The 20435-nt window shown below is 45.2% G+C and overlaps 1 protein-coding gene across 5 annotated transcripts in view; it reads left to right on the top strand.

Moving 5' to 3' along the window:
- LOC139373574 (phosphatase and actin regulator 4A-like) overlaps positions 1-20435 on the top strand; it is a 53897-nt gene that overhangs the window by 23079 nt on the left and 10383 nt on the right. For 3 of the 5 annotated variants that reach the window (XM_071114240.1, XM_071114241.1, XM_071114238.1), the window contains 5 exons: positions 15211-15381; positions 15617-15697; positions 16001-17383; positions 17827-18219; positions 20076-20219. In XM_071114240.1, coding sequence (XP_070970341.1) covers positions 15211-15381; positions 15617-15697; positions 16001-17383; positions 17827-18219; positions 20076-20219 — 2172 coding nt within the window. The remainder of the gene's footprint in view (positions 1-15210; positions 15382-15616; positions 15698-16000; positions 17384-17826; positions 18220-20075; positions 20220-20435) is intronic. The other 2 variants (XM_071114242.1, XM_071114239.1) reach the window with 1 other exon arrangement.

The raw sequence follows: 20435 nt of genomic DNA, 5'->3' as shown, positions 1-20435 counted from the left end.
TTCACCACTGCAATTGAGTGCAGGAAATGCGGAAATGATAAAAGTGCTGAAATATGTTTTGGTTGAATTGAACAGTATAAAACAATCAGAATGGAGAGACTCATTGAGCATCCCGGAGTCGCCTCTTCACTGTTGACGTTGAGACTGGTGTTTTGCGGGTACTATTTAATGAATTAATCTTTTGAACGGTAGTGTATGTATTTCTTAAGTACAGTACTCCTGTGCATACTTCCACTGCATGCATGCATAGTATACCACCACAGTGCTACGCTCATAGGAATAGAATGTAATTCCAACTTTATGGCTATGTTACTCCATGTAGGTGTCAGAACCTGTTGACTCGTGTCATGGCATTGGTATGGGTCATTTACCGTATGGACCCTTCAGTATTACTGCTACCCTAGCAGCTCTCACTGCTTCTCTCGGCTTGTCATGTTAACACAGTAATGGCAGCAGGTGGATTTTAAAGCCGGGAAACAATGGGTGCATTCACCTTGACAATATTGTCACATATCTGTTCAAACAAGAAGTGTGTGTGCTGACTGGTGTAGCAGGGGCCCTGTCGGTCTCTGTGTAGCGGGGGCCCTGTCGGTCTTTGTGTAGCGGGGGCCCTGTCGGTCTAGGGTTGTCTGACTCTGTGGCTCACCTTTATTCTCCATCTCTGCTGTACTCGGATACCTGCGTTCTCTTCTCACGTTGTCGTATTTTATTGTAACATGGTCGCCTCGCCACACACACCAAGAGACAGACAACCCCCTATTCCTCCCCTCCCAGCACCTGTTTAGTCTGTCTGTCTAGGATATAGTGTGAGGAGCAGCTGTGAGGCCAGTGTGTTTGACGGAGGGAAGATTCACTACCCACCAACCCTCCCTGTCCCCTGCATCGCTGCACTGCCAAACAGTTCAGGTTAAGACCTCTCTGCGGTCAACCGGCGATCACACGAGACTCCGAACTGAACCGACAAAGACTTCTCATAGAAATACCTGCACCTGACAACATTGTTCTGAATTTAAAGGGACATATAAAGGAGCACTCATTTGAATGAGGTGTATCATTTTCAGCAACGTAAACTAAGGCTTAGACTTAATCCCAAATGATTTCATGTAGAATACAGTGTAGCTAAGCTATTAGTTATGGTGACTTGGCATGGTGATTGCTGGTGTTCAGTTGGTACGGCCAGTTCTGGTGACCATGATAAAGTATGGAACTGTCTGTACCCAAATGAAATATGTTCTGAGCTCTGCTGCTGATACATTTACCCTAGACTAACCTCAAGAAGACGTACTGCAGGGAACTGCATTTCTCTGCATTTATGTTCTCTATATGTATTATCAACCTTAAATCTAAATGAAAATGATTAAAATATCAAATTCAACCAGAGAGTGCTTAGATCATGGGAAAAAGCCGCACGAATAATTCCCACAGTGAATGGCTCGGCCCACTACACTATGAAACCACACACTTTTGCGGTCTTTGATATTACTGGCCGCAATTGATATTGTGAAAACAATATGTGGGGAGGCAGAGGCACAGAAACACACATCAATACCGTTGTCAGATATCACTGTTAAAATATGAGTTTATGGTATTGCTAGCAGTCAAGAGGAAACTCTGCCTGAACGACTCAAACTCCCCAGCTTCTGCTTTTCAAATGGGCGGCATGGCCGATCTAATTAGGGCCGATTCATAACAATCCGTAACGGCCAGTTATAGCCAATTACATTGCAATCCACAAGGAGACTGTGTGGCAGGCTGACCACCTGTTATGCGAGTGCAGCATCAAAAGGACCTTGTGGCTGCAAGGAGTCAAGGTAAGTTGCTAGCTAGCATTAAACTTATCTTATAAAAAAAACAATCAATCTTCACATAATCACTAGTTAACTACACATGGTTGATGATATTACTAGGTTAACTAGCTTGTTCCTCAATGCATATAATCAATAAGTCTGTTAATTGATCATCGAATCGCAGACTTCTTCAATTTCGCCAACTGGGTGATGATTGAACAAGCGCATTCGTGAAAAAAGCACAATCGTTGCAATAATATACCTAACCATAAACATCAATGCCTTTCTTAAAATCAATACACAAGTATATATTTTTTTAAACCTGCATATATGTAATTTAAAAAAAATCATGTTAGCAGGCAATATTAACTAGGGAAATTGTCACTTCTCTTGCATTCAGTGTAAGCAGAGTCAGGGTATATGCCTGGCCCGCATGGCTCGTTGCCAACTGTTGAAAGGCCATTCATTCCTAACAAAGACTGTAATTAATTTGCCAGAATTGTACATAATTATGACAACATTGAAGGTTGTGCAATGTAACAGTAATATTTAGACTTATGGGTTGACACACATTTGATAAAATATGGAACGGTTCCGTATTTCACTGAAAGAATATACGTTTAGTTTTTTCTAAATCATAGTTTCCGGATTTGACCATATATACAGTGGGGCAAAAAAGTATTGTCAGTCACCTATTGTGCAATTTCTCCCACTTAAAAATATGAGAGAGGCCTGTAATTTTCATCATAGGTACACCTCAACTATGACAGACAAAATAAGACAAAAAAAATCCAGAAAATCACATTGTAGGATTTTTTTATAAATTTATTTGCAAATTATGGTGGAAAAATGAACTTTTGTTATTGACCAAATACTTATCTCAATACTTTGTTATATACCCTTTGTTGGCAATGACAGAGGTCAAACGTTTTCTGTAAGTCTTCACAAGGTTTTCACACACTGTTGCTGGTATTTTGGCCCATTCCTCCATGCAGATCTCCTCTAGAGCAGTGATGTTTTGGGGCTGTTGCTGGGCAACAAGGACTTTCAACTCCCTCCAAAGATTTTCTATGGGGTTGAGATCTGGAGACTGGCTAGGCCACTCCAGGACCTTGAAATGCTTCTTACGAAGCCACTCCTTCGTTGCCCGGGCGGTGTGTTTGGGATCATTGTCATGCTGAAAGACCCAGCCACGTTTAATCTTCAATGCCCTTGCTGATGGAAGGAGGTTTTCACTCAAAATCTCACAATACATGGCCCCATTCTTTCCTTTACACGGATCAGTCGTCCTGGTCCCTTTGCAGAAAAACAGCCCCAAAGCATGATGTTTCCACCCCCATGCTTCACAGTAGGTATGGTGTTCTTTGGATGCAACTCAGCATTCTTTGTCCTCCAAACACGACGAGTTGAGTTTTTACCAAAAAGTTATATTTTGGTTTCATCTGACCATATGACATTCTCCCAATCTTCTTCTGGATCATCCAAATGCTCTCTAGCAAACTTCAGACGGGCCTGGACATGTACTGGCTTAAGCAGGGGGACACGTCTGGCACTGCAGGATTTGAGTCCCTGGCGGCGTAGTGTGTTACTGATGGTAGGCTTTGTTACTTTGGTCCCAGCTCTCTGCAGGTCATTCACTAGGTCCCCCCCGTGTGGTTCTGGTATTTTTGCTCACCTTTCTTGTGATCATTTTGACCCCACTGGGTGAGCTCTTGCGTGGAGCCCCAGATCGAGGGAGATTATCAGTGGTCTTGTATGTCTTCCATTTCCTAAGAATTGCTCCCACAGTTGATTCCTTCAAACCAAGCTGCTTACCTATTGCAGATTCAGTCTTCCCAGCCTGGCGCAGGTCTACAATTTTGTTTCTGGTGTCCTTTGACAGCTCTTTGGTCTTGGCCATAGTGGAGTTTGGAGTGTGACTGTTTGAGGTTGTGGACAGGTCTTTTATACTGATAACAAGTTCAAACAGGTGCCATTAATACAGGTAACGAGTGGAGGACAGAGGAGCCTCTTAAAGAAGAAGTTACAGGTCTGTGTGAGCCAGAAATCTTGCTTGTTTGTAGGTGACCAAATACTTATTTTCCACCATAATTTGCAAATAAATTCATAAAAAATCCTAGAATGTGATTTTCTGGATTTTTTTCTTCTCATTTTGTCTGTCATAGTTGAAGTGTACCTATGATGAAAATGACAGGCCTCATCTTTTTAAGTGGTAGAACTTGCACAATTGGTGGCTGACTAAATACTTTTTTTGCCCCACTAAATGACTGTGTTTATTAAAATTAAGTATATGATTTGATAGAGCAGTCTGACTGAGCGGTGGTAGGCAGCAGCAGGCTCGTATGCATTCATTCAAACAGCAGCTCTTAGCTTGAAGCACAGCGCTGTTTATGACTACAAGTCTATCAACTCCCGAGATTAAGCTGGCAATACTATAGTGCCTATTAGAACATCCAATAGTCAAAGGTATATGAAATACAAACGGTATAGAGAGAAATGGTCCTATAATTCCTATAACTACAACCTAAAACTTCTTAACTGGGAGTATTGCGGACTCATGTCTAAAGGAACCACCAGCTTGCGTATGTTCATGTTCTGAGCAAGGAACTTAAAAGTTAGCTTTCTTACGTGGCACATATTGCATTTTTACTTCTCCAACACTGTGTATTTGCATTATTTAAACCAAATTGAACATTTTCATTATTTATTTAAGGCTTAATTGGTTTTATTTATTTATTATATTAAGTACAAATAAGTGTTCATTCAGTATTGTTGTAATTGTCATATATTAATTTGGTATCTGCTTTTTTTGGACCGCCAATCGGTATCGGCATTGAAAAATCATAATCGGTCGACCTCTAGTCCATGCATTGCATTTTGTTCGCTATACGTGTTGGGGGATAATATTCACCAGGACATATTCTCTGTCTCATGATTCCTGAGCATGAAACTGCACAGGGGATGTTAAGTGTTCTCCATGGCTATATTGACGAAGAACAGATTCCATATGGGATCGAATGGTGGGCTTTTGCACAAATGGGGCTCCATCTACGGTGGGCAGGCCGTGAATGTGCTTCCCTTTGCCACTGAGAGCAACTGGTGGCAAAAGAGCTGAGCACATGCCTCCGATATACTGCAGCAGGTAACTTTGATTGTAAACTACATCCACTGTGCTCAAGCTTGTTCGCAAAAGTACACTCAACAAAAATATAAATGCAACATGTAAAGTGTTGGTCGCATGTTTCATGAGCTGAAATAAAATACATTTTTCAAATGCACAAAAACCTTCTTTCTCTCACATTTTGTGCACCAATTTGTTTACATCCCTGTTAGAGCGTTTCTCCTTTGCCAAGATAATCCATCCACCTGAGAGGTGTGGCATATCAAGAAGCTGATTAAACAGCATGATCATTACACAGGTGCACCAATTGGCATTCTGACTGGAGGAACCAGTGCTATTGCCAGAGAATTTAATGTTCAGTTCTCTACCATAAGCCGTCCAACAAGAATTTGGCAGTACGTCCAACCAGCCTCACAACCGCAGACCGCTTGTATGGTGGTGTGTGTGAGAGCGGTTTTCTGAGGTCAATGTTGTGAACAGTGCCCCATGGTGGCAGTGGGGTTATGGTATGAGCATAAGCTACGTACAATGAACACAATTGCATTTTATCTATGACAATTTGAATGCGCAGAAATAACGTGACGAGATTGAGGCCCTTTTTTTAAGGTACGTGCTGACCAACAGATGCATATCTGTATTCCCAGTCATGCGAAATCCATATATTAGGCCCTAATATATGTATTTAAGTTTACTGATTTTCTGATTTCAGTAAAATCTTTGAAAATTGCGTTTTTATATTTTTGTTCAGTATATCTGGAGATATGGGATCAGCGCATGACAATGTTCAAACCAAATGTACACTGCTCAAAAAAAATAAAGGGAACACTTAAACAACACAATGTAACTCCAAGTCAATCACACTTCTGTGAAATCAAACTGTCCACTTAGGAAGCAACACTGATTGACAATACATTTCACATGCTGTTGTGCAAATGGAATAGACAACAGGTGGAAATAATAGGCAATTAGCAAGACACCCCCCAATAAAGGAGTGGTTCTGCAGGTGGTGACCACAGACCACTTCTCAGTTCCTATGCTTTCTGGCTGATGTTTTGGTCACTTTTGAATGCTGGCATTGCTTTCACTCTAGTGGTAGCATGAGACGGAGTCTACAACCCACACAAGTGGCTCAGGTAGTGCAGCTCATCCAGGGTGGCACATCAATGCGAGCTGTGGCAAGAAGGTTTGCTGTGTCTGTCAGCGTAGTGTCCAGAGCATGAAGGCGTTACCAGTAGACATGCCAGTACATCAGGAGACGTGGAGGAGGCCGTAGGAGGGCAACAACCCAGCAGCAGGACCGCTACCTCCGCCTTTGCAAGGAGGAGCAGGAGGAGCACTGCCAGAGCCCTGCAAAATGACCTCCAGCAGGCCACAAATGTGCATGTGTCTGCTCAAACTGTCAGAAACAGACTCCATGAGGGTGGTATGAGGGCCCGACATCCACAGGTGGGAGTTGTGCTTACAGCCCAACACCGTGCAGGACGTTTGGCATTTGCTAGAGAACACCAAGATTGGCAAATTCGCCACTGGCGCCCTGTGCTCTTCACAGATGAAAGCAGGTTCACACTGAGCACATGTGACAGACGTGACAGAGTCTGGAGACTCCGGGTGGAGAACGTTCTGCTGCCTGCAACATCCTCCAGCATGACCGTTTTGGCGGTGGGTCAGTCATGGTGTGGGGTGGCATTTCTTTGGGGGGCCGCACAGCCCTCCATCTGCTCTCCAAGGAAGCCTGACTGCCATTAGGTACCGAGATGAGATCCTCAGACCCCTTGTGAGACCATATGCTGGTGTGGTTGGCCCTGGGTTCCTCCTAATGCAAGACAATGCTAGACCGCATGTGGCTGGAGTGTGTCAGCAGTTCCTGCAAGAGGAAGGCATTGATGCTATAGACTGGCCCGCCCGTTCCCCAGACCTGAATCCAATTGAGCACTTCTGGGACATCATGTCTCGCTCCATCCACCAACGCCACGTTGCACCACAGACTGTCCAGGAGTTGGCGGATACTTTAGTCCAGGTCTGGGAGGAGATCCCTCAGGAGACCATCCGCCACCTCATCAGGAGCATGCCCAGGCGTTGTAGGGAGGTCATACAAGCACGTGGAGGCCACACACACTACTAAGCCTCATTTTGACTTGTTTTAAGGACATTACATCAAAGTTGGATCAGCATGTAGTGTGGTTTTCCACTTTAATTTTGAGTGTGACTCCAAATCCAGACCTCCATGGGTTGATAAATTAGATTTCCATTGATAATTTTTGTGTGATTTTGTTGTCAGCACATTCAACTATGTAAAGAAGAAAGTGTATTTAATAACAATATTTCATTTATTCAGATCTAGGATGTTATTATTTCAGTGTTCTTTTTGAGCAGTGTATTTATATAGCCCTTCTTACATCAGCTGATATGTTAAAGTGCTGTACAGAAACCCAGCCTAAAACCCCAAACAGCAAGCAATACAGGTGTAGCAGCACGGTGGCTAGGAAAAACTCCCTAGAAAGGCCAGAACCTAGGAAACCTAGAGAGGAACCAGGCTATTAGGGGTGGCCAGTTCCTCTTCTGGCTGTGCCGGGTGGAGATTATAACAGAACATGGCCAAGATGTTCAAATGTTCATAGATGACCAGCAGGGTTAAATAATGATAATCAGTGGTTGTAGAGGGTGCAACAGGTCAGCACCTCAGGAGTAAATGTCAGTTGGCTTTTCATAGCCGATGAGAGGGAGAACTTTAAATTCACACAAGACAAGACAGGATAAATACTCCAGATATAACAGACTGACCCTAGCCCCCCGACACAAGCTACAGTAGCATAAATGTTCTATTTCATACCTAGGCTTGGTAGTTATCGAGGGGGAGTGTTGGAAAGATTTTTCACATTGAGAGAGGAACTGTTGTCATTCACAATGGGATGTATAAACAAAATAAAACTGACTTTGACTTTCTGTCTAATGAAAGTAAGATGTCTCCTTGCCTATGTAACAGACATGTTTAGAAAACTAAACGCAAGCATACAGGGGAAATACAAAAACATTCTACAGATGAGTGACTGAGTCAGTGGTTTTAGAGGAAATTATTATTATTATTGGAGAGTCTTTCAAAAGCCAACTATGCCCCCTTCCTCGACTGCATGTTTCTAACAGAAAACCGCATCAGTAAGTGTCCCACACAAGTGATGACTAATCACCTCCAACACTTGTAAGAGCACTTTGGGACCTACTTCCCAATCCGTTTGACTGTGAGCCTGGCTCAGTTGACATGCCGTTAAGTGAAATCGGACAGCTACCCGGGCTGTCATGTGACCGAATGCATTCACAGGTCACTACGGAGGAGTTTTGGTTCCTGACTCAAAGGGAATAAATACCCTGCTGTCTACCTCCTGAGCATTAATGCCACATTCAAAACAACTCGAAACTGGGAAATAGCTGACTTCAATGAGTTCAAGACAACTGGGAACTAAAAAAACAGAACTCCGACTGTAAATAAAATTGTTTGGAACAGTCACCCACCTCAGTAACTCAGCCTTCCATCTAGAGCTCCGACGTTCCAACGTAAAGATCACTGACATCATGATTTGGCCTCATATTTTTCAGAGTTCCGAGTTGTCTTGAAAGCACCGTAAAACTCATGACACCCTTCGCCAGCTCAGACTGTATCTGTTTGAAGCTGGATTCAGTGCTCTCGTCAGCATTAAAACCAAATATCTATCCAGATTGGATGTGACAGCAGAGATGTGTGTACCGTCGTCCATGCCCCGTGACTTTGAGAAGCTCCCACGCGACATTCATCAAGCACGCCCATCTTATTAGTGCTGGTGAGGTGACATCATTTGCAATTAAATGTCATAGCTCCATATTAAAATGATGTGATGGCAGTGGTGGAATAAGTACCCAATTGTCATACTTGAGTAAAAGTAAAGATGCCTTAATAGAATGGCTCAAGTGAAGTCACCCAGTAAAATACAACATGTGTAAAAGTATTTGGTTTTAAATATACTTAAGTATCAAAGGTGAATGTGATTTTCTTTTTTGACACTTATATTTTAGCAATGTCACATTCCTTATATTAAGCAAACCAGACGCCACCATTTTCTAGTTTTTTTTATTTAAATTGACGGCTAGCCAGGGGGACACTCCAACACTCAAACATCATTTACCAAGGAATAATTTGTGTTTGAGTCCGCCAGATCGGAGGCATTAGGGATGACAAGGAATATTCTGTTGATAAGTGTGTGAATTGGACCCTTTTCCTGTCCTGCTAAGCTTTTGAAATGTAACAAGTACTTTTGGGTGTCTGGGGAAATGTATGGAGTAAAAAGTATAATTTCCTTAGTAATGTGGTGTACTAAAAGTAAAAGTACTTTACACCACTGTGTGATGGTGAGTTGAGAAGACAATCAGAAATACTGCTACAATGTTTTCTTTTAACATTTTAGATTTAGCCCCAAACCAAAAAGTGAACATTGGCTGTTAATTGTTTTTCCATGTTTGGTGTTGTGAGAATTTTCAGATAACAAAATGGGTCGTAGGCAAAAAAGTTTTAGAACCCCTGGGTTAGAGGCTGCAACCAAAACAACAACTCAATGGTCTGGTTTGTTTTTGCTGGCATTGACTGACTTCTCTCTCTCTTTCTGTCTCTCTCAACCTGTTCTGTGGAATTGAGATGAACCTGGCGCCTGCCTGCCACAGGGATATCAGCACCCCATCTTCCCCTCCTGAATCTTGGCCCCGTCTCACACAACTTTTTTATTTTTTTCACCTTTACTTAACCAGGCAGGCCAGTAGAGAAGTTCTCATTTACAACTGCGACCTGGCCAAGATAAAGCAAAGTAGTGCCGCACAAACAACAGAGTTACACATGGGATAAGCAAACGTACAGTCAATAACACAATAGAAAAATCTATATAAAGTGTTGTGCAAATGTAGTAAGATTAGGGAGGTAAGGCAATAAATAGGCCATAGTGGCGAAATAATGACAATTTAGCATTAACACTGGAGTGATGTGCAGAAGATCTGCAAGTAGAGATACTTGGGTGCAAAGGAGCAAAAAAAGAAAAGAAAACAGGGATGAGGTAGTTGGGTGGGCAATTTTACAGATGGGCTGTGTACAGGTACAGTGATCGGTAAGCTGCTCTGACAACTGATGCTTAAAGTTAGAGAGGGAGATATACGCCTCCAGTTTCAGTGATTTTTGCAATTCGTTCTAGTCATTGGCAGCAGAGAACTGGAAGAAAAGGCGGCCAAAGGAAGTTTGGGCTTTGGGGATGACCAGTGAAATATACCGGCTAGAGCATGTTCTACCGGTGGGTGTTGCTATGGTAACCAGTGAGCTGAGATAAGGTGGGGCTTTACCTAGCAAGTACTTATAGATGACCTGGAGCCAGTGGGTTTGACGATGAATATGAAGCGAGGGCCAGCCAACGAGAGCATACAGGTCGCAGTGGTGGGTAGTATGTGGGGCTTTGGTGACAAAATGGATGGCACTGCGATAGACTACATCCAATTTGCTGAGTAGGGTGTTGGAGGCTATTTTGTAAATTACATTTCCGAAGTCAAGGATTGGTAGGATATTCAGTTTTACGAGGGTATGTTTAGCAGCATAAGTGAAGGAGGATTTGTTGCGAAATAGGAAGCCCATTCTAGATTGGAGATGCTTAATGTGAGTCTGGAAGGAGAGTTTACAGTCTAACCAGACAACTAGGTATTTGTAGTTGTCAACATATTCTAAGACAGAACCGTCCAGAGTAGTGATGCTAGTCGGGTGGTTGGGTGCGGGCCGCGATCTGTTGAATTTAGTTTTACTTGCATTTAAGAGCAGTTGGATCCCACGGAAGGAGTGTTGTATGTCATTGAAGCTCGTCTGGAGGTTTGTTAACAGTGTCCAAAGAAGTGCCAGAAGTTTACAGAATGGTGTCATCTGCGTAGAGGTGAATCAGCAGCAGCAAGAGCAACATCATTGATATATACAGAGAAAAGAGTCGGCCCGAGAATTGAACCCTGTGGCACCCCCAGACACTGCCAGAGGTCCGGACAACAGGCCCTCCGATTTGACACACTGAACTCTTTCTGAGAAGTAGTTGTTGAACCAGGCGAGACGGTCATTTGAGGAACCAAGGCTGTTGAGTCTGCCGATAAGAATGCGGTGATTGACTCAGTGCAGTGGGCAGCTGAGAGGAGGTGCTCTTATTCTCCATGGACTTTAGAGTCCCAGAACCTTTTGGAGTTTGTGCTACAGGATGCACATTTCTGTTTGAAAAAGCTAGCCTTTGCTTTCCTAACTGCCTGTGTATGTATATTGGTTTCAAACTTCCCTGAAAAGTGGCATATTGCTGGGGTTATTCAATGCTAATGCAGTATACCACATTATGGTTTTGTGCTGGTCAAGGGCAGTCAAGTCTGGAGTGAACCATGGGCTATATCTGTTCTTAGTTCAACATTTTTGAATGGGGAATGCTTATTGGTGAGACTTTTAAAGAATAACCAGGCACCCTCTTCTGGCGGAATGAGGTCAATATCCTTCCAGGATATACTTCCAGGTCGACTAGAAAGGCCTGCTCGCTGAAGTGTGTTAGGAAGCGTTTGACAGTTATGGGGGAGGGGGGTCGTTTGACCGCAAACTCATTATCGGTACAGGCAATGAGGCAGTGATCGCTGAGATCCTGGTTGGAGACAGCAGTGGTGTATTTAGAGGGCAGGTTGGCCCGGATGATATCTATGAAGGTGTCCATGTTTACGGATTTAGGGTAGGTTCCTTGATAATTTGTGTGAGATTGAGGCGATCTAGTTTAGATTGTAGGATGGCCGGGGGGTTAAGCATATCCCAGTTTAGGTCACCTAACAGTACGAACTCTGAAGATAAATGGGGGACAATTAATTCACATATGGTGTCCAGGGCACAGCTGGGGGCTGAGGAGGGTCTGTAACAAGCGGCAACAGTGAGACTTATTTCTGGAAAGGTGGATTTTTAAAAGTAGAAGCTCGAACTGTTTGGGTACAAACCTGGATAGCATGACCGAACTCTGCAGACTATCTCTGCAGTAGATTGCAACTCCACCCCCTTTGGCAGTTCTATCTTGGTGGAAAATGTTGTAGTTGGGATGGACATTTTAGAATTTTTGGTGGCCTTCCTAAGCCAGGATTCATACACGGCTAGGACATCAGGGTTGGCGGCGTGTGCTAATGCAGTGAATAAAACAAACTTAGGGAGGAGGCTTCTGATGTTGACATGCATGAAACCAAGGCTTTTACTGTTACAGAAGTCCAAAAATGAGAGCGCCTGGGGAATAGGAGTGGAACTGGGGGCTACAGTGCCTGGGTAACCTCTACATCAACTTGAGGAACAGAGGAGGAGTAGGATAAGGGTACGGCTAAAAGCTTTAAGAACTGGTCGTCTAGTGCGTTGGGAGCAGTGAATTAAAGGAGCAGATTTTTGGGCGTGGTAGAATAGATTCAGGGCACAATGTTCAGACAAGGGTATGGTAGGATGTGAGTACAATGGAGGTATACCTAGGCGTTGAGTGACGATGAGGGAGGTTTAGTCTCTGGAGTCACCAATTAAGACAGGTGAGGTCTCCGCATGTGTGTGTGGGGTGGGACAAAAGAGCTATCTAATGCATGTTGAGCGGGACTGAGGGCTCTACAGTGAAATAAAACAATAAGAACTAGCCACGACGGCAGTAGACAAGGCATATTGACAGAGAGAGGCATAAAGCAATCACAGGTGTTGATCAGGAGAGCTAAGACGACGTGTAAATCCTGATGAATGGGCACAGCAGGTCAGTTAGGTACATACAGGACCTGAGTTCGAGGCTGAGGCCGACAGGTAAACAAAATGAGGTACCGTGTTATTGAAACAGTCCAGGGGGCATCAGCTGTGTAGCCAAGTGATCATTGGGTCAAAAGAGCAGCAATAGGTGAGTCAGGGTGCCGTTCGGTAGTCACTACTACGCTAGGCGAGCAGGGGACACAGCGTTCCCGAAAGCTAGCGGGCCGGGGATAGCAGATGGTTCTTCGGAGACATCATAACAGAATAGCCTGTTGAGACCACATCGGGCGATCGGATCGGCAGGGCTCCATGTCAACAATAAAGGGTCCAGGCCAATTGGCAAAATAAGTATTAGCTGGTATATGGGCCTAGCTCAAGGCTAACTGGTGCTTACTTCAAGACAGATGCGTTAGCTAACAGTAGCCACTCGTTTGCAGCTAGCTAGCTGCGATGATCCGGTGTAATGATCCAGAGCGGCAGGAATCCGGTGATGTGGTAGAGATAAGCAGTCTGATATGCTCTGGATTTATTATCTCGCTGTGCAGACTGGCAGGTATTGTCTGAGCTAAGGCTGGCTGGTGATCAAGAAAAAGGTGAAGACTGCCTCTCTCTTTTTGCCATCTCTCTCTAGTCTTTTATAATAATATTAGTTTGTGTTGCCTGCAGTAAATTGCACCTCTATCCTATTTTTAGCATTATTTTATTTTAATCTATTTTTATTTTAACTATTTAGTCTGTCAAAACCGCTAAGCGAGGACAGAGTTGTTCTTTTACCTGAGGGCACGATATGCATTCTCTCTCCCTCTAGCTCTTTTTGAATCTGTCAAATTGCCAATTGAGTGAATTTGATCTGTTGCTTTCCACTTAACTTTTATCCCTCTTTCACATGACAGGGTGTCTGGTAAGAGTCAGAATTGAGGGGGATGAGGGAGAGATGGACGGAGGATGAAGTTGCAAATTGGCTCTGCCCTAAAGTGTGACCCATAAACTGGATTGGTGTGACCTCTGCAATATAAGCCAGACGACTGTAACAGATGTGTGGCGTTTTTATATAGAGCTCAATGTGAACTGGTTGTGTAGGGACCTCATGCTATTCAAAGCTTCCTGGCTGGTTCCTTAGGAAGTGCATTTGATTGCTGTGTGTCCTATACATCGTCCTCTTGTGCAACGAGTGTGTGCACGGTCGACTCATCACCTAAGAATGGGTGGATATTTCACACCCAGTCTTCCTGGATCTGTTACATGATTTGCAGCAGCAGGTGATGTCATCAGCTGGAGAACAGTTATGAGTCATTGTTTCTGGGAGAGTAACCTAACCCTGTCCTCTCAAACGTGTTTTGTTTATTTTGCTTTTTAAATGCAGTTTCTGTGGTAATTATGTGTTTACCATTGACTGTGATGGACTTATGTTTGTATTGAAACAGTTTTGAAAGCATCCCACTCTAGTTCGATGTTAAACTCTCGTGTTAATACATATTTGGCTGCTGCTCTTATCAATTTACCTACATAAGAATCTCTGCCAGCTGGTACAACTCAACAGCCAGTAAGAGTGGAATTCAGACCAGCCTTCAGCTTTAAGCCTGGCTCAGTCTGTACTGTGGTCTAGTAAGACACACTCTAAGATGGCGCTGGAATGTAGCACCAACTAGCACAAGCCTAGTTCATAGTCCTGCAGGCTCTAGTTTTGTTCTATCTTGTTTATTGTCCTGTCGAGTGCTGCAAGGAGAGACCGAGTTAAGCTGCAGATGGCCCAGAACAGAGTGGCACGTCTTGCTCTTCATTGTAAATCAGAGGGCTGATATAAATACTATGCATGACAGTCTCTCTTGGCTAAGAGTTGAGGAGAGACTGACTGCATCACTTCTTTTTAGAAGAAACATTGTGTTACATTTTTTTTTTTTTTTTTTTTTTTTTTTTTTTTTTGCATAGTCCACTTATACACAGCTCTGACACACACACTTACCCCACCAGACATGCCACCAGGGGTCTTTTCACAGTCCCCAAATCCAGAAATAATTTCAAGAAAGCATATACAGTATTATATAGAGCGGTTATCGCATGGAACTCCCTTCCATCTCATATTGCACAAATAAACAGCAAATCTGGTTTAAAGAAAACATATATAAAGTAACCCCTCACGGCACAACGCCTCTCCTCTATTTGGCCATGGTAGTTTGTGTATTTATTGATATGTAGGCTACGTGTTCCTTTTTTAAATTGATGTAGTTCTGTCTTTGAGCTGTTCTTGTCTATTGATGTCATGTTTTGTGTGGACACCAGGAAGAGTAGCTAATGCTTTCGCAACCGCTAATCGCAACAGCTAATCGATCCTAATAAAATACCAAATTCTTAAACATTACTGTTGGAGACATACTGTAGAGTTAGTTAGGGCCTAGTCTATAGAGGAAATGTATCCCTTTTTTACGAACAGGGCAGCACGTTCGTAAAAAAGTGCTGCCCTATTTTATCATTTTCTTTCCCCCATGCCTTAATTATCTGTCTTGTAATAAGTGTCATGCCACTCACCTCTCCCTCTATAGATGATGAGGTGGACTTGCAGCAGAGTACGACAGGGAGTGAGGGGGGTGACTCATCAGGTGGAACCCCTCCCTCCAAACGCAAGAACAAGTTCTCCAGCTTCGGGAATATGTTCAAGCCCTGGAAGTGGAGGAAGAAGAAGAGCAGCGAGACCTTCCTGGAAACCTCAATAGGTACCTGCCCTTTAGAAGTAGTCAAATTGATGGATGGATTGTACATCATTGTAAGGACATGTTGAAGTTGAACGTTGTCTTATATCTTACTGATTCTGAACAAGACTGTGCTAGCCCGATGAGCTGAACCCTAGACGTTACCTTTAAGAGAGCTCAAGTCTTCATGGTCTCAGACAAGGTTACTCATCAAGCCACCTCTGTTACGGGGAAATTAAACCTATTTGTTTACTTTCAGTGTTGGAGAGGAAGATCTCAGTAAGGAGACCTCGTCAGGAGCTGATTGACAGAGGATTGCTGAAAGAACTGCCGGAGAATGGTATGCAGACTAGCGCCCGTGTCCACAAAGCCTGTCAGTAGGAGTGCTGGTCTAGGATCAGGTCTTTTGATTATAATAAAAAAAATATTATATGGACAGATCCTGGATCAGCACTCCCTACTCGTAGATGCTTTGTGGATACGGGTCCTGATCATAGTGGAGTAGACAAAGGCCTACATAAATACTAGTAGCCTATAATTTATCAACGGGAAACAAAACTAATAGTTGGGAAACACTTTTAGAGAATGTAGAGAATCTTTGCTGACCTCAAATTCCTTAACAGAATGTATTTCTGTGTGACAGAGGGCAACGACGTGAACCATTCCAAAGGTCCGGTGGTGAAGAATGGCCAGCCAGTACCTGTTGACCGGGTCTCAGAGTCAGGGATCAGGGTGTCCCGGGGGGAGGCAGGCCCAGGGCTCAACCCCACCTGGCTACCCCAGGGAGAGGACCCACGGCGGGGCAGCGTCCCTTCAGACGACCCCCGGAGCAGGAGCCGGGTACCCTCTGACGCCTCGCGCTCCAACCGAGCCCCACTGGACGTAGACTCACACGCCAGGCTATCGGTCATAGATCTGGAGAGACGAAGTAGAATGCCGTCTGACGTGTCAGAGAGGAGAGGAGGGTCACTACCGAGAGGACCTGCTCCCGAGGAGGGGAGGCAACGGAAAGAGGATAAAGAGGACAAGCGAGAGGAGAGGAGAGATGGGAAAGAGGACAAGAGAGAGGAGAGGCGAGACGGGAAAGAGGAGAGGCGAGACGGGAAAGAGGAGAGGCGAGACGGGAAAGAGGAGAGGCGAGACGGGAAAGAGGAGAGGCGAGACGGGAAAGAGGAGAGGCGAGACGGGAAAGAGGAGAGGCGAGACGGGAAAGAGGACAAGAGAGAGGAGAGGCGAGACGGGAAAGTGGACAAGAGAGAGGAGAGGCGAAACGGGAAAGAGGACATGAGAGAGGAGAGGAGAGACTGGAAAGAGGACAAGAGAGAGGAGAGGCGAGACGGGAAGGAGGAGAGGCGAGACGGGAAGGAGGAGAGGCGAGACGGGAAGGAGGAGAGGCGAGACGGGAAGGAGGAGAGGCGAGACGGGAAGGAGGAGAGGCGAGACGGGAAGGAGGAGAGGAGAGACGGGAAGGAGGAGAGGAGAGACGGGAAGGAGGAGAGGAGAGGTCCTCGTGATGAGAGGGAGGAGAGAGACAACAGGGAAAAGAGAGACCGGCGAGAGGAGAGGGAAAGGAGGGACAGAGATGATCGAGAGAAGAGCGAAGAGGGGGAGAAGGAGGACAAGGAGAAGGGAGGAGAAAAAGATGACAGAAGAGAGGGAAAAGAGAGAAGAGATGATCGTGAGAAAAGAGACGACAGGAGAGATGACCGAGAAAGAAAAGATGACCGGTACAAGATAATTGTTCGTGAAAAGGCAGACGAAAGGAGAGATGATGGGGAGGAGAGGGATAGGAGGAGGAGTCCTCCTAGGCCTGCTAAACCAGAGACCCTCTTGAGACCTTTTGAAGAGAGTCGTCCTGAGGTCAGACTTCACTCTGAGATGGAGCTAAGGCAGAGTCTCCAGAAGACCTCCTCAGAGGACCTCCGTAGCAGGGTCCGTCCTGCCTCTGAGGCTTACCGCGGGAGCACCCTGCCCAGGTACATGCCATCTGAGGAGATCAAAGGAGGGGAGACCCGCGGACGAGCAGGTAAGAAAATTCAATGCTTTCGCTTGTATGTCTGAAGGTTGCTCTGAAGTTGTTGAAGTTGAACAATTCTTAGTGGAACGAAGCTTTGTGGTGCACTTTGCAAGTGCAATTTGTTACTGTCTGCTAGTTGAGTGTCTAGGAGATTCTGTTTTGTATATCTGGTAACACTGTGAATCTCCTTGTTCTCAGCCCTGTGAAAGGTGTGAGGACTTGACCAGAATCCGTCTTTAGTTAATCTGTTAAAAAGCTGCTTATTGTCCAATGTTGTGGTGCAGCTTATCTCAGTTCTATGTGCTCAGCACTGTACAGTAACCGTGTGCTTGTTGTGGTTGCACTTTGAGCCGCGGGACCAGGGGGAATAGAAACTCCTATTGTCCTCCTGACCTCTCCCCCTCTCTCTCTCTCTCTCTCTCTGTGTGTGTGTGTCCTGTGCCTGTCTGTAGAGTCCACTGGTGTCCGCTTCGCCTCTGTCCACACCCCAGATCCTGACTCCTCCCGTAGAGAGCCGCCTCCTACCAAACAGGCCATGCTCCCTCCTAAGAGCCACCTCACTATCACCACCTCCACGGAGCCTGTCCGGACCTCCACCCCACCCTCCTCCTCTACCTCCCCTGCTGTAGCAGTGACCAAGCCCGCCAGGACTGTCTCCCTGATCATCAGTGATGACCCTCCTCCCACCCACTCCAACCCTGTCCCCCCTGTACGTTCCAGCCAGGTACCCCCCTCCTCCACCACGGGGGAATCGGCCACTCCTCCCCCCGTACCCCCCCATGCCAAGCAGCCACCTGTCCCCCCACCCAAACCCACCAACCGCAACAGCAACCCTGCTCTGCTTGGTGAGTTAACCCTGACCTTTTTCAACCCAAGTGTCTTTTTCAGTGTCATGGTTAGACTCGATGCATACTGAAACGCAGGGTGTTGTTCTATACAGTAACTTGGCCTTTTCTCCCTTCCTCTCGTCTTGTCGCCTACGTTTGAAAAAGGTCAAAGGTAATCGAGGAGAGGGAATGTGGATGAAAATGCTCTTGTATGAAATGACTCGCCTTCTCCACTCGCTTGTCATCAGTCAAATTACGTTTACAGGGGTGGGTCCCAAAATGTGTGTGAAGTGATCAAACAAATTAAGTTAGTTGTGCAAGACATTTTCAGTAGCATATCGTTTGTAAATGTTTGCATAATTTTCTCCTTCAAGAAAACAACAGCTGGTTCAAAGGGGGTGTGACAGATTTTTCCTATCCGTTTGCCTATTAGCAAATTGACAAACTCCTCAACCACACTTCAGTTTCCGGCTCACTGAAAAGGCCCTAGTCTGCATTTTCAGTATACATCAAGACACTCTCCAAAGAGAGGGGCAGGGGGTTTGTCTTTGCCGCGTTTATGCAAGCACAACATACACACACACATTGCCGCACTGGCACTCTTCCGACAGGCTGGGAGTGACTCCGGAGCGTCCAGTGCTCTGATTGGCTGCCTCAGTGTTCTGTGTCTTCTTACCCAACATGCTGCAGCTGCCCTAGGTCGGAGCCCATCCCAACAGTCAATGTAGTAACAGTTGTTGTGACGCAATTAGAACATTCCTATGCCATTCTGAAGGTGTGGTCCTCATAGATGCGTTACTCCATTTCACACTCACTCAGCATTCATACAGCGGACATCTGCTGAACATAATTTCTGCTGCACACAACTTTATAGTTTTCATCATTTGGATCTCCTCTCTGATAGGCTTTCAGAGTCTGAATTCTGATTGGCTGCTACAGTGACACACTCAGCAAGTCTTAAGTCCTGCAGCTGCTGCTGTTTTCCCTCCATGTCTCCTGGATAATCCCAGGGGTCAGTGGTTATATCATATACACAGAGTGTGCAAAACATTAGGGTCACCTGCTCTTTCCATGACATAGACTGACCAGGTGAAAGCTATGATCCCTTATTGATGTCACATGTTAAATCCACTTCAATGAGTGTAAATCAAGGAGAGGAGACGGGTTAAGTAATGATTTTTAAGCCTTGGGACAACTGAGACATGGGTTGTGTGTGTGTGTGTGTGTGTGCCATTTAGAGGGTGAATGAACAAGACAAAATATTTAAGTGCCTTTGAACAGGTTATGGAAGTAGGTGCCAGGCGCACTGGTTTGAGTGTGTCAAGAACTGCAACGCTGCTGGGATTTTCACACTCAACAGTTTCCCGTGTCTATCAGGAATGGTCCACCACCCAAAGGACATCCAGCCAACTTGACACAACTGTGGGAAGTGTTGGAGTCAACATGGGCCAGTGTCCCTGTGGCATGCTTTCGACACTTTGCAGACCCCAAGCCCCTACGAATTGAGGCTGTTCTGAGGGAAAAGGGGGGTGCAACTCAATATTAGGAAGGTGTTCCTAATGTCTTGTACACTCGGTGTATATAACCCTGTCATTGGTCATATTGCAAACATCCATTCTCTCTGTTGGAGAACAGTGGTTTATGTATCATCACAATATGTACATACAATAGGTCTACATCCTCACCAGACAATCATGTGTCAGCTTTCTATCCTTACAGGCTAAATATTACATTTAGTAAGATATTAGTTTAGATATTAATTGAGGTAACAATCTGCCTAGCTGGGCAACAGTGACCAGTTAGTTATTCAGTGTCCCGCACCTTCAAGCAGCCTGCTGAAGGCCTTGACCTCTGACCTCCCTCATCTCTGTCAGTGTCCACATTGAACAGGGCCTCCAGGGTCCAAGGTGCCCTTTCTCCTCACTACTGTACCAGCTGGAGAAGGCAGGGGGAGCTGGGCCTGTACCTTTCCCTGCCCACCTACCTCCACCGCCGACAGACTGAACAAGCCTGCTCAGGTACCCTGTCCTGAGGGGCGCAACCCAAGCCTGCCATGCTGTGACGCTGTCCTTCTGAATAACCATAACCGCTCCACAGCACATTTTGTTGCACACCACCAAGTCTAATGCCTGACCGGTGTCTATAACAACTGAATAACTGTTACCCATTCTGCCCATAACCCATGGTGTGAAGCACCACCAGCATAGATCAATGGTCCCCCACTACTTCATTCA

Source organism: Oncorhynchus clarkii, chromosome 18, assembly GCF_045791955.1.
Source record: "Oncorhynchus clarkii lewisi isolate Uvic-CL-2024 chromosome 18, UVic_Ocla_1.0, whole genome shotgun sequence".
In the NCBI taxonomy this organism is placed as follows: domain Eukaryota; kingdom Metazoa; phylum Chordata; class Actinopteri; order Salmoniformes; family Salmonidae; genus Oncorhynchus; species Oncorhynchus clarkii.
The sequence above is the reverse complement of the archived record's forward strand: the minus strand, read 5'-3'. Positions and strand labels throughout refer to the sequence as shown.